The sequence below is a fragment of the Tasmannia lanceolata genome, unplaced genomic scaffold (genome assembly GCF_043159265.1).
Source record: "Tasmannia lanceolata isolate RefF3 unplaced genomic scaffold, GAP_Taslan_0.1 ptg000018l, whole genome shotgun sequence".
Classification (NCBI taxonomy): domain Eukaryota; kingdom Viridiplantae; phylum Streptophyta; class Magnoliopsida; order Canellales; family Winteraceae; genus Tasmannia; species Tasmannia lanceolata.
This window is the reverse complement of record NW_027518695.1, coordinates 5,434,654-5,445,615: the sequence shown is the minus strand read 5'-3', so window position 1 is coordinate 5,445,615 and position 10,962 is coordinate 5,434,654. Positions and strand designations below refer to the sequence as shown.

At 37.5% G+C, this 10,962-nt stretch overlaps 1 protein-coding gene across 3 annotated transcripts; it reads left to right on the top strand.

The window, feature by feature from the left end:
* Positions 1-274: 274 nt before the first annotated feature.
* Positions 275-10,760, top strand: LOC143851996 (putative protein S-acyltransferase 19). 3 transcript variants are annotated; one of them, XM_077361505.1, is made up of 10 exons: positions 275-533; positions 2,610-2,726; positions 2,840-2,960; positions 3,056-3,252; positions 5,745-5,813; positions 5,895-5,966; positions 6,108-6,236; positions 7,945-8,025; positions 8,121-8,318; positions 9,729-10,760. In XM_077361505.1, the coding sequence occupies exons 1-10, from the start codon at positions 489-491 to the stop codon at positions 10,605-10,607; spliced, it is 1,908 nt and encodes a 635-aa protein (XP_077217620.1). In that variant the 5' UTR covers positions 275-488; the 3' UTR covers positions 10,608-10,760. The 3 variants fall into 3 exon arrangements, with proteins under 3 accessions (XP_077217620.1, XP_077217619.1, XP_077217621.1); XM_077361504.1 differs by having other exon boundaries at positions 3,047-3,252; XM_077361506.1 differs by lacking the exon at positions 275-533 and having other exon boundaries at positions 2,631-2,726; positions 2,853-2,960; positions 3,047-3,252.
* Positions 10,761-10,962: the final 202 nt, after the last annotated feature.

The following is a 10,962-nucleotide window of genomic DNA, read 5'->3' as shown; positions in this document are numbered from 1 at the left end:
ATTTTTACCCATTAATTTGGGACTATTTCCAGTTATTGAGTGTCCATTTATAGGCTACTGAGCAAACAATTAAAGATGGTATAATAAGAGAAGATCTTAACCGTTGGAATACCAAAGAGGGTCCCACCAGGTGCATGATCCAAACTCCATAAGAAAACATTCTGGTAAGGCCCACATATGATCACTCTCCCGTTCAAGAAATTAAGGTATTAAAGTAAATTTTGTCAGGAAGTAGGGGTGTCTTTGGAATTTAAGATGGATAATTTATAACAGAAAGTGGATAGAGAAAGAGAGAGAGTCCGATAAAACCATAGCTTCTTCCATGGCATTTAGTTGAGGACTCAAAACAGCATAAACCTTAGTATGCTTTGGTGATTTTGATTGGATTTCTGATCTTGGTTTTACAAGAAAAGCATTATTTTGCTTTTCTTTTTAATTATTTTCAAGTGTAATGTTGTTGGTTGACGAGTTCTTATCAAATTTCTGTCATGGTGAGGCGTCATGGATGGCAGTTACCCGTCCACACTTTTCAGGTAACTCTTTGTACTATTTTTAATTTAATTTATTTGTTTTATCTTTTTTAGTCATTTAATGTATGTGTTTTCTGGGTAATATGCTATTCATTTTTGTTTAATTTCTTGTTATGTTTGTGGGTAAGAGATTCTAATTTATTTTTGAAATGTGTGTTTCATTTAGAACCTTTTAATTCTTGAGATATGCTGTATTTGGTAGTCTTAGATTATTAAGTTGTTTGTTCTGTTCTTCTTTCGTAGAGGCATAGTAGAAGATTATACTTGATTTTGGAGGAATTTTACCTTTTTTTGTGTAGCCTGTCTAGACATTTTTACATTGTGCCCTGTGTATGCATGTTGTGAATGCCTGATACTTATATCTAAATCAGTTCACCAGAAATTTATTAAGTTCTGAAAATCACAACTTGGACTGGTGAAAATGTGAAATAAAGTTATAACCTCTTTAATGGGCGAGTCTTACATATGCTGAGAAGAACCTACCTTGGTTTGCTTCTCAAGAAAATGAGGAATTCTAGAAGGAGATCCACAATTGAACTCTAACTATATGGAATTCACTCATATATTGGCTGTTGAGAATATGTATTCTTGGAGTATAGCCTACTTGGGTAGTTATAAAAATATAACTATATTTTTTTTTTCTTTTTTTGGAGCAGAAGTTGCTGGAAAAATACTTGGTTACTAATACAGTTGGAGCTCTCTTAATTAATGCTCCATAAATTTATAATCTCTAATATCCTATGGTCAGGCCACGAGCCAACATTGTTCCTACGTTTGTAATTTATAATCTGTTATTTCTATTACCTAACAGAAAATTCTAGTGATATAAGATATAGGAGAGTATTTTCTTAGAAAATGTTGTTTGAAGTACATATACTTGGGAATGGGCCTGCAGCTCACAATGGTTGAGACTTAGTTTTTCAACCTTGAGGTCGCAGGTTCGATCCCAGCTTACCTACCAAAAAAGCGTACATGTACTTTGCAATACTATTTGTCTGGCTCAGCATAGGAGAAGGATATATCTACCTTATGGATGGGGTTTGAATTGTTAGAAATTGTTTCAGTTTTGATCATCATTATCATCTATCCAAGCATAGTTGAGTACTGATGATCTCCTTTCCGAGTCAAGCCTTCGCCATTGTCACAGGCACAAGCAAGATTAGCTGTAATTTTCTGCTTTCTTCTTTGTAGAGAATTTCAGATGATGGAAAATTTCATAACTATTATAGTCAAGAAAACTCTTGTTCAATCCATCCATCTCTTTGCCTAGATTACTCGAACACAGATCAAATGCTTTTGTTAGAAACAATCAAAAGAAAATATCTGTTTTTTTAATGGTTTCAAAAGAAAAAAAGGTGGGAATGTTTAGAGGAAGTAAAGAGAGGATGACTTTCTTTGGCCTTGGTGTGATTCAAAGATTCTAATGAAGCTGAATTTCACACTTTTGGGGATCCTGGTGGAGGGAGACTCCTTAAGTAACATATTCAAGGAGAATCTTGGTACCTAGGCAATTGGAGAGCATAATTGAGTAGTTGTGGGAGTTAGAAAGGGGTATCATATAGCTGCTTCTTTTTGTTATGTTTTTTCAGGAAGCAAATGTGGTTTTAAAATGCATTTCATAAAGAAGGAATGTCGTGACCTATGTTGCTCTTTGGGCATCTCTGCTGCTCTGCCACTGTAATTATCCTATTTGTACTTTTTAGTAAGGTTCTGTGGTCATTTATCAGATAATAAAAATGTCTTGCAGGAAAATATTGATATTGTTGGTATTTTTAGTCATGAGTACTCGTGACTTTCTGGTGATACAATCTTACTTGTTCCTACTTATGATACTGGGATTCTACAGCCAAGCAAAAAGAATGATTGTGGTAGTTTGATGCTCCTTTGTGTTCTTTTGCAACTATCATCTAGTGTTTTTATTTTAATCTAGTAGCATGTTCTCTTGCTTAATTAGCTCAACAGCCACTTGAACCGAGTGATGTTAGACGAGTCATTAGCTGAGTCATCATTTTTATGGTTTTATGGATTAATTTTTTTTGTAACCTTTGATCCTCATTCTTCTTTTTTGCTGGTGTGCAGGTTGTTGCAATAACAGTTTTTTGCTTGCTAGTTGTTGCATTCTATGCCTTTTTTGCTCCATTTCTTGGAAAGAATCTACTATATGAATATGTGGCAATGGGCATTTATACTCCCGTGGTAAGTACTTTTTTGTGCTAGATGAAGATTATAATGATTGGGGCATCTTATTTTTGTCTGTGGTGTCTCTTCTCTTGCTCCTCCATTTTCTTATTTTCTATTTAATTTTCTAGGCACTTTTCGTAGGCATTCTATATGTTAGATGCACAGCTATTGATCCCGCCGATCCTGGGATATTGATAGGTCGTGGCAAAACAATGGCCTATATATCATCCGATAAAAATAATTTGTCAGGTGAGTGCTTTATAATAACATTTTTGTGAAGTTGGTGTTGATTGTCCATTTTCTGTACTTGTAAATTCTTAATGGTGTGAAACTAGGCAATGTAGCATCTCTTGAAGAACCAAGCCAGATACGGTTGAACACTGCTGAAATTTCTGCTGAGCATAATTCGACTTGCTGCGGGAAGATTGGTGGTTTCTTTTGTGGATTTTTGGTTAAAGATGATTGCCGCAAAGATGTAGATGCTACCCATCAACAATCCAGTGATGAAGATGCTTTGTTCTGCACATTATGCAATGCAGAGGTACCACCTTCATCTATAGTAATTATAAAAGAAAAAAATTAACGTACTATATATATATAAGAGGTCAAGATGCAGAGGTACCACCTTCATCTATATCAAGGGATGGGGTTGTGAGACCGGAGTTGGAGATGTTTGATTTCCTCCCTCGAGTTTTGTGGTTTTTTCTCATGTTTCTTTTTCTTGCTTTCCTTTCATCTCTCTTTGTATGTTCCAGGTTAACTATTTCGGTCTTCCCATTTTTCTTTGTATGAAATCTGCTACCATTCCAGGAAAAAAAAAGATACATAGTCCTAGGTCCTTTAAGGTTGGGTTTATATTCCGTACACGTGGATAATATTTGTGCAAGTAGGTTTTGCTCTAATAGTTGTGATTGCTTGGTGGAAGCATATTTCTAATCCTTTCTTCTGTGATCTTCGAACCAGACAGAAAATCACACATTAATCGTTGCTATAAGACGATGATCGGATGGAATGGAAGATGATTAGTAAACCGAAGGGTTTCTACTTACACCACCTGGACATTCATAGTGTTACACCTGTTAGATCTTAGGCCAGATGAAGATGAGCATTCGGGTTTTTGTACTCCAAAATGTGTATGATGAGTGGCTCCAATCATGAACCGGTCATGTCGAGGGAATGTCGTCACTAGAACCCCCAAGCTGAAGAAATGGTCTCTCTCTCTCCTATGTTGACCAATAGCCTCCTTATACCTCTCGTTGCTTGCTCGCAGTCGCTCCAACACCTCTTTTTGTACTCCCTTCACGTTCATGTGATGAACGAAGTCCTCGTCTTCGCCTCTTCGGCACTACATTGACTGAAGGTAGTGAAATGCAGTGGCTAAATATGGTTTCAAAAGGGGTTCTTTCAGTGAAACTGGTAATAGAACTATTGTAAGCAAACTCTGCTTGGCTCAGAATTAAGCCCTATTGATGAGGTGTCTCTCCAGCTAAGCATCTCAATAAATTTCCAAGGCTGATATTGACTCCATCTGTCTGCCCATCTATGTGGGGATGATATCCACTACTAAACCGAGGTGTAGTCCCCATTTTGATCCATATAGTTCTCCATAAATGACTCAAAAATGTCCGCTACACTAATCTGGATGAAATTAGACATCTCGGAGACCCTAGCAACAATAGCAAAGATGGACTTGGCCTTTCTAACGGTCCTAATCAAACAGGCAACAATGCACACGAATCTACTAACGGATTGGCTCCTCCTACACAGGATCTGATGACATCCCGATTGGAGCCAACAACGCCTATGACTGATAGGACCAAAGCTATAGGACCAAATAATGGAACTATAGATTACGGGTAAGCAAAACAGCAGCTTTTATCCGGAAGCCTAGTATCCACCCTCATCGTCGATAAGATGTCAACATGTTCTTTGACTGCCTAGGAACATCTCTTACGGGAATTAAATTTATTTTGTTGTCGTCCTTATTGAAGGAATATGCTTTCTTTTCCCATTATGTGTGGCCTTACGATCAAACTGACAAGGACCTCCCAATAGAATATAGCACACCTCTAATGGAGTCTCGAGTCTTTATAAACATTTCCAATGAAAAATTTACAAGGCATCGGGTTTTAGCTGAGACCTTGACTCCGCCTTTGATCCATGCAATGTCGTATGGGTGAGTTAGCTTCTCAGGTTTCAATTCAATTGTTCTACCATCATGATCGAGATCAGGTTCTCAGTAGGAAAACAATATTAAGTGAAATGAGAAACTAATTTAAGACTATTATCACTTGCTAAAAGACAAGCTACTCAATTTAGAAACTATGACTAAACTCTATGGGGTCTATGTATGATGTTCTTTTGATAAAATATATACAATGTTAGGGTAAGCAAAACAGAAGCTTTGATCAGGGCCGTAGCTGTACTGGTCGCATCCATCATTCAGTGAGCTGACCATTCGTTGGTGGGTCCATAATGGATAGGACATGTCATCCATTCCGTAGGATTTTTCCTGTTGAGTTGGACCCCCAATCAGATGGTTAACATTTCTATTGTGGGAGATTTTGGGGGCGTAATCCATCCACTATGGAACTTCGATGAGCAGTCTGGATCAGGAACAATGGTTCTTATCTATATGGTTTCCTGGCCCGAGAAAAAGTCTTTTTGCTTTGGCCAGGAATCATACTGTAATTCCTCTCTTTTTCATACGAACTTTCTTCGCCATGTCTGACACTATTTGCCTTCTCCATAATTTGGAGTACATGGTCTTCTCTATCAACGCGGTTCTATCATCTCTTATTTGTTACTTGCATTTACAATTTTCAACATTTATTTGTGATTTTAATGATTAATGATCATAAAATCATTTATGTATCTGGAAACGAAAACCTCGGATATGACTTTTCTATGATTAAAGCTTCTTTAGTTTTTGACCTGCCATTGTATCCAGCTGGAGAGTTTTGAAATTTTATCCTGATAGCATGGTTTAGTGCATATGTTCATTATATGGCTGTGGGTTTGTTCTTTGTTTAGGTGAGTAAGTTCAGCAAACATTGCAGAAGCTGTGACAAATGTGTCGACGGATTTGATCATCATTGTCGAGTATGTAAGCATTTTTTTCCTTTGGAACCAGTGTGGCACTATATCTCCGACATATACAAATTATTCGTCTTTGTGGTGCAGTGGATAAATAATTGTGTGGGGAGAAAAAACTACGTAACGTTTGTGTCCCTTATGACCTTAAGCCTTGTTTGGGTAAGTATCAAGAGTACAAAACTAGGAGTTGTGTTCCGTTTGGATTCTATGATGGATTGAAATTCCTTTCTGTAATGTAGATGAGTTGAATTATTGCTGAATATAAAACATATGGTCATTTCTAATAATTTATTGTATCAGGTTATGGTTGAATGTGGAATTGGTATCACAGTCCTTGTGCGGTGCTTCGTTGATAAAAAGTCTATTGAAACTCAGATAACTGAAAAGGTTGGCGATGGGTTCTCCCAGGCTCCCTTTGCTACTGTGGTGGTACGTATAACCAATGTTGGACCCTGCCTGTCTAGTTGCAATGTTCTTGTGATGAAAGTTTTCAGTCTTTTTTCTTTTGGTTGAAACTATGAGAACAAGATCTTAAACTTTGTAAATAGTTATTCGGGTTATTCATAAGCTCATTTTGTATTTGGAATATATGTTTCTTCACAATATAGAACATTTTTCTGTCTCAGAAAGAGTGTGTCATTTCTACCATTTGTATTAGTGATGGAGGTCACACTTTTCATGGATCTTTTCACTCTTTTTTTTTTTTGAACTTTTAAGTTGAATGTGTTCCAAGTGGATGATTACTTTCTTCCCTTCAAGTGTCGATCTGTGGAGTGTCATCAAGTCATCAACACTACACAAAGATTAGTTATCTGTATGCATCATTATCTCATTTTTTCAGCTAGCGAGTCCTCTGTATAGTGAATACTTAGAGCTGTTCTTTTTTTGAGAAGTTATCGATTAATAAGAAAGAGAGTTACAATGGGGGCAGAGGTTCCTGTTCCTACAGGGATTCCCAATGCACACCTGGTTTAGCAAGCTTATCAGATAACTTGTTGGCACTTTTACGGATATGAACAAAGGAAAAAGGAAAAATTGAATCCCAGCAAATAGATGCGATCTCATTAACATAGTTTCCATGTCTCCATTGCCCAATAGCGCAACCAGAAGCCCATGAGATTGTGTTTGGCAAGCACCCCAGTGATTAGAGGACCATTAATTTTATTTTCTTTTATTTAAAAAAAAAAAAAAACTTCAATCCAGCCATGTTACATCATAACGGGTACTAGTGTCGGATTCAGAAAACCTCAAAAAAGAATAATCATAGATTCACCAAAATATTTCAATCAATTCTCAAATTTTAGTTTCTATTCGTAATGTTTGATCTAATGTTTTGTGAATGTTCAGGTATCTTGTTCATCAATTTGCTCTTTTCCATGGCTTTCTGTATTGTTAATTGTTTCATGTTCTTCTACACTAAGCCTGGAACCAGATCCCAACCTCATATGAAAATTAGCAGTTATATACCAAAAATATATCTGGCTTAAAATATTCAACTGTGTCAAAGAACATATTTTGCGATGAAAAGTGATCCTGACAATCTTTTTGGAAATAATCAGTGTTCAAGCTACAACAAAATGAGAGAAAATACAATGATCCGGCACATTTCCTTCTACTTGGCTGTATAACGAAGTTATAATTATATATTTTTATATGTTCCTTTTGGCCTCTAAATTTTCTTGTGATTAATTCCCACTTCACTCGGCTCTGCCAACCACCCCCAATTAAGATTATCAAAGTACTGTCTTTGTTAAACTTTGCCATGTCAGCGTTTAGAAGTTTTACTCTTACACGTCTTTGATTGGGTGACCATTCAAATGTATGTGCTACTAAAACAGTTAAGTAACTCTTATCTTAGTTACAACTTATCATGGAATATGTTGACTATAGAAGGCTGAACCGCAGAAAATCGGATATCTGTTCAAGATTTAATCATTTATATGGATATGGTGTTAAGAACTGGGATGAATCATCACAAAGACAAAAATATTAATGGGTTGTATTGCTTCTCTTGTATTTCGTTTTCTTTTCCTTTCTTATTCACATGCAGCTAAATATTTTTGTGTAGTACGCTGGAAACTTTCTTTTCCTTGGCATGGTATTACCTTTTTTTTAATTACGGATCCCGTTATTTCAGGCCCTATGTACAGCTGTTTCTCTGTTGGCTACTGTTCCTTTGGGGGAACTATTCTTCTTCCATATACTATTAATAAGGAAGGTGTGTTGCTTTTTACCTTCTACCTCCCTCTCTTCCATTTCTCTAACGGTTTCTTTTGCAACTATATAATAGAATTGTATCTGAACTTTTTATAGGGTATCACAACATATGAGTATGTTGTTGCTATGAGAACACAAAATGAGCCACCTGGGCCATCTGTAAGTGAGGATCCACAAAGTCTCCCATCTTCACCAATCAGCTCAGTTGTGACTGCCTTAAGCGGAGGAAGTCCCTTTGGGTTGCAGTATAAAGATGCCTGGTGTACACCTCCAAGAATTTTTGTCGACCACCAGGTATCTATATTCTATCATATTATTGCTTATTAAGCCATGTCTGGCAGCCAGGAATTTTTTTTTCATGATAAATTAGTGTCTCCAAGTGGTGAGAGAGGTGTGGGGCAGGTGGGAGGTGAGACTTGAGAGGGCATGACTCAGTTGAAGGTGAGAAGTGGCTAAAAAATCAGGAAAAATATAATCATATTTTGAGTGGATTTTTTCGTTTCCTGGTTTTTCATGCAGTCTCCTCACTCAATCCCTCTCGTATATATCCCTCTCCCACGATCTCTCACCACTGGGTAAGCTAATTTTCCAGGAAAAAAAAATCATGGTAGCCGAGCGTGCCCTTAGAGCTGAGGCTTTTTCCATTTCTTGCGTTTAAAGCCATAGTAGCAGGAATATTCTAGCCAAGGTTCCACACCTGCTTTACCCATTAAGACTCTTTCATTGGCTTGGACAGCTTCTCATTTGGAAATGTTTTATAGCCAGCAGAAAATTCTAAAACAAAGCTAGGGCGAAAGATACCAAGACAGGGTGGAAATATCGTCCCCCTTTAGTGTATTATATTTCATATTGTGCCTCCTATCTTTTTGTCAGGTTCCTTCACTTATTCAACTCTGATTTCAATTTATTTAGTTTTATAATATATACTCTTCTTAGGTGCTTTTGCTTCCCACATGTTTTTAGAAATGCCAACTCCCTTTTTCTTCACCCAAATCTGCTCCCATAACCTTCATTTAACCGAGGTTTAGACTGTTATTTTTAGATTGTTTTATTAGCATTTTACCCTCTGCAATTCCTCCTTATCTGTCAAAAATAAAGAAGCAATCTAGTTTTGCCAGTAACTTATCACAGGTTCTTTAAGTTGCCAAGCTCTTTACTCTCATGATATACTATTAATTCCAGGAAATAATTGAAATACCTTCCATATCTTTTGTGAATTTAGTTTTCTTAAGTTTATGGATTACTAAAATATGCTGGTGACGAGGTCCCTAACTTCCAAAAATTAACTTCTTGAAAAGATGGATGTTTCTTTTAGTCTTTGCATGATGAGTGAATTAGATTACCTTCAACTTTTGAAACTGGCAGACATTGCATTATTTTTGAAATTCCCTTAGGCTCTGTTCCTTTCAATATCAAACTTTCAACATCAAATTATGTTAGCATGGGTATTAGGTAAAACCCCTTAATTTGTTTGTTGTCTTCTTATACTTATTTTCAGTATAAGTGTGTCATAGTGTGGGTTTTCTGGGGCCGCCATGTCTATTACCTTCCATCCATGTCTGATATCAACATACACTTTGCTTTGTAAGTTGCATAATGTATTATCTAGTATTATGCAACACGGGCATTGCGGACATGAAACAACAAAATTAGGAAAATTTGACTTAATTCTTCAATTATACTCATTTTGGTACCTAAAAACAGGATGAGATAATCCCACATTTGAACCCTAGACGAGTGCCATCAACGGTCGATCCGGATGCCATCGAAACATCTGAATGGAGTAAAAGATTACCCAAGCGACCGGTCCGAATCAGCACATGGAAGCTTGCAAAATTGGACTCGAAAGAGGCAATGCGAGCTGCAGCCAAAGCTAGAGCGTCATCATCCGTGCTGCGGCCTATCCGTTCTCGTCATCAATACGATACAGATCAATGCTCGAGTGGAAATATAAGCGGAAGAAGTAGTACCATTAGTACAGATATTGGGTTCAACAAAGATGCTAGAATGGGCAGTGTGAGGTCATCCCCTCTAAAGAATTCTTATCCACCAAGTAGTTCTAGCAGTCCTCGTTACATGAACAATTCAGTTGGAATTGGTACTCCATTGGAGCATCATCAACCTTCTAATGCAGATCGATCTCCGTGGTCAGTGAACACAAATGATGGGTATGACAGTGCAACTACTGGAGATAATTTAGACCAAGCCCCGATTAGAAGAGACATTGTGGGTGTTGCTGAGAATCCAAGATCCTCGGTTGTTTGGGATCAGGAAGCTGGCCGTTTTACTTCTATACCAGTCTCTAGAAGTTATCTACAAAACACCATTGGGTCCTCTTCTCGAGCCGCTGGGACAGAGCTTCTCTACACGGGCCAGTCTATTTTCTTTGGAGGTCCTCTTCTGAATGAAGAGCTACCCAGGGGTTCGAGGAACATGGGTTTGTCGTCATCGAGAAGCGTTTTGGAGGGAACATCTAGCTCAAATCCTCAGCAGGGTGAGTCAGAGAGTAGGGGAAGATCTTCCCAGCTTCCTGTGTTTGTTCCAAGGGATTCTCACACAAACCAGTTCTCTAGATTGCCTTGAGCATTTAGTTTCTAGACTTTTTGATGCAAAGGTGTAGTTCAGCATACCAACATTTTGTCTGTTGGTAGTTTTTCTTTTTCCTTGGGTATTTTTTCATTGTGTATTCTTGACATGGATCAGTATCTAAGTATCTCTTGCACTTGGCTTTGAGAATCTTCTTTTTCCAAAGAGATCACAAAACCCCCATGCCATCAAACATGCATGCATCCATGTAAGCACTTATGCATGCCCATCCATATATTGCCATGTGATTAGGCCCACCCACTTGTATACATATGTAAGGGCACTGCATACATGCATACGCATATAATCATCCCAACATGCATGCATACATGTATGAGAATTGTATTGGCAT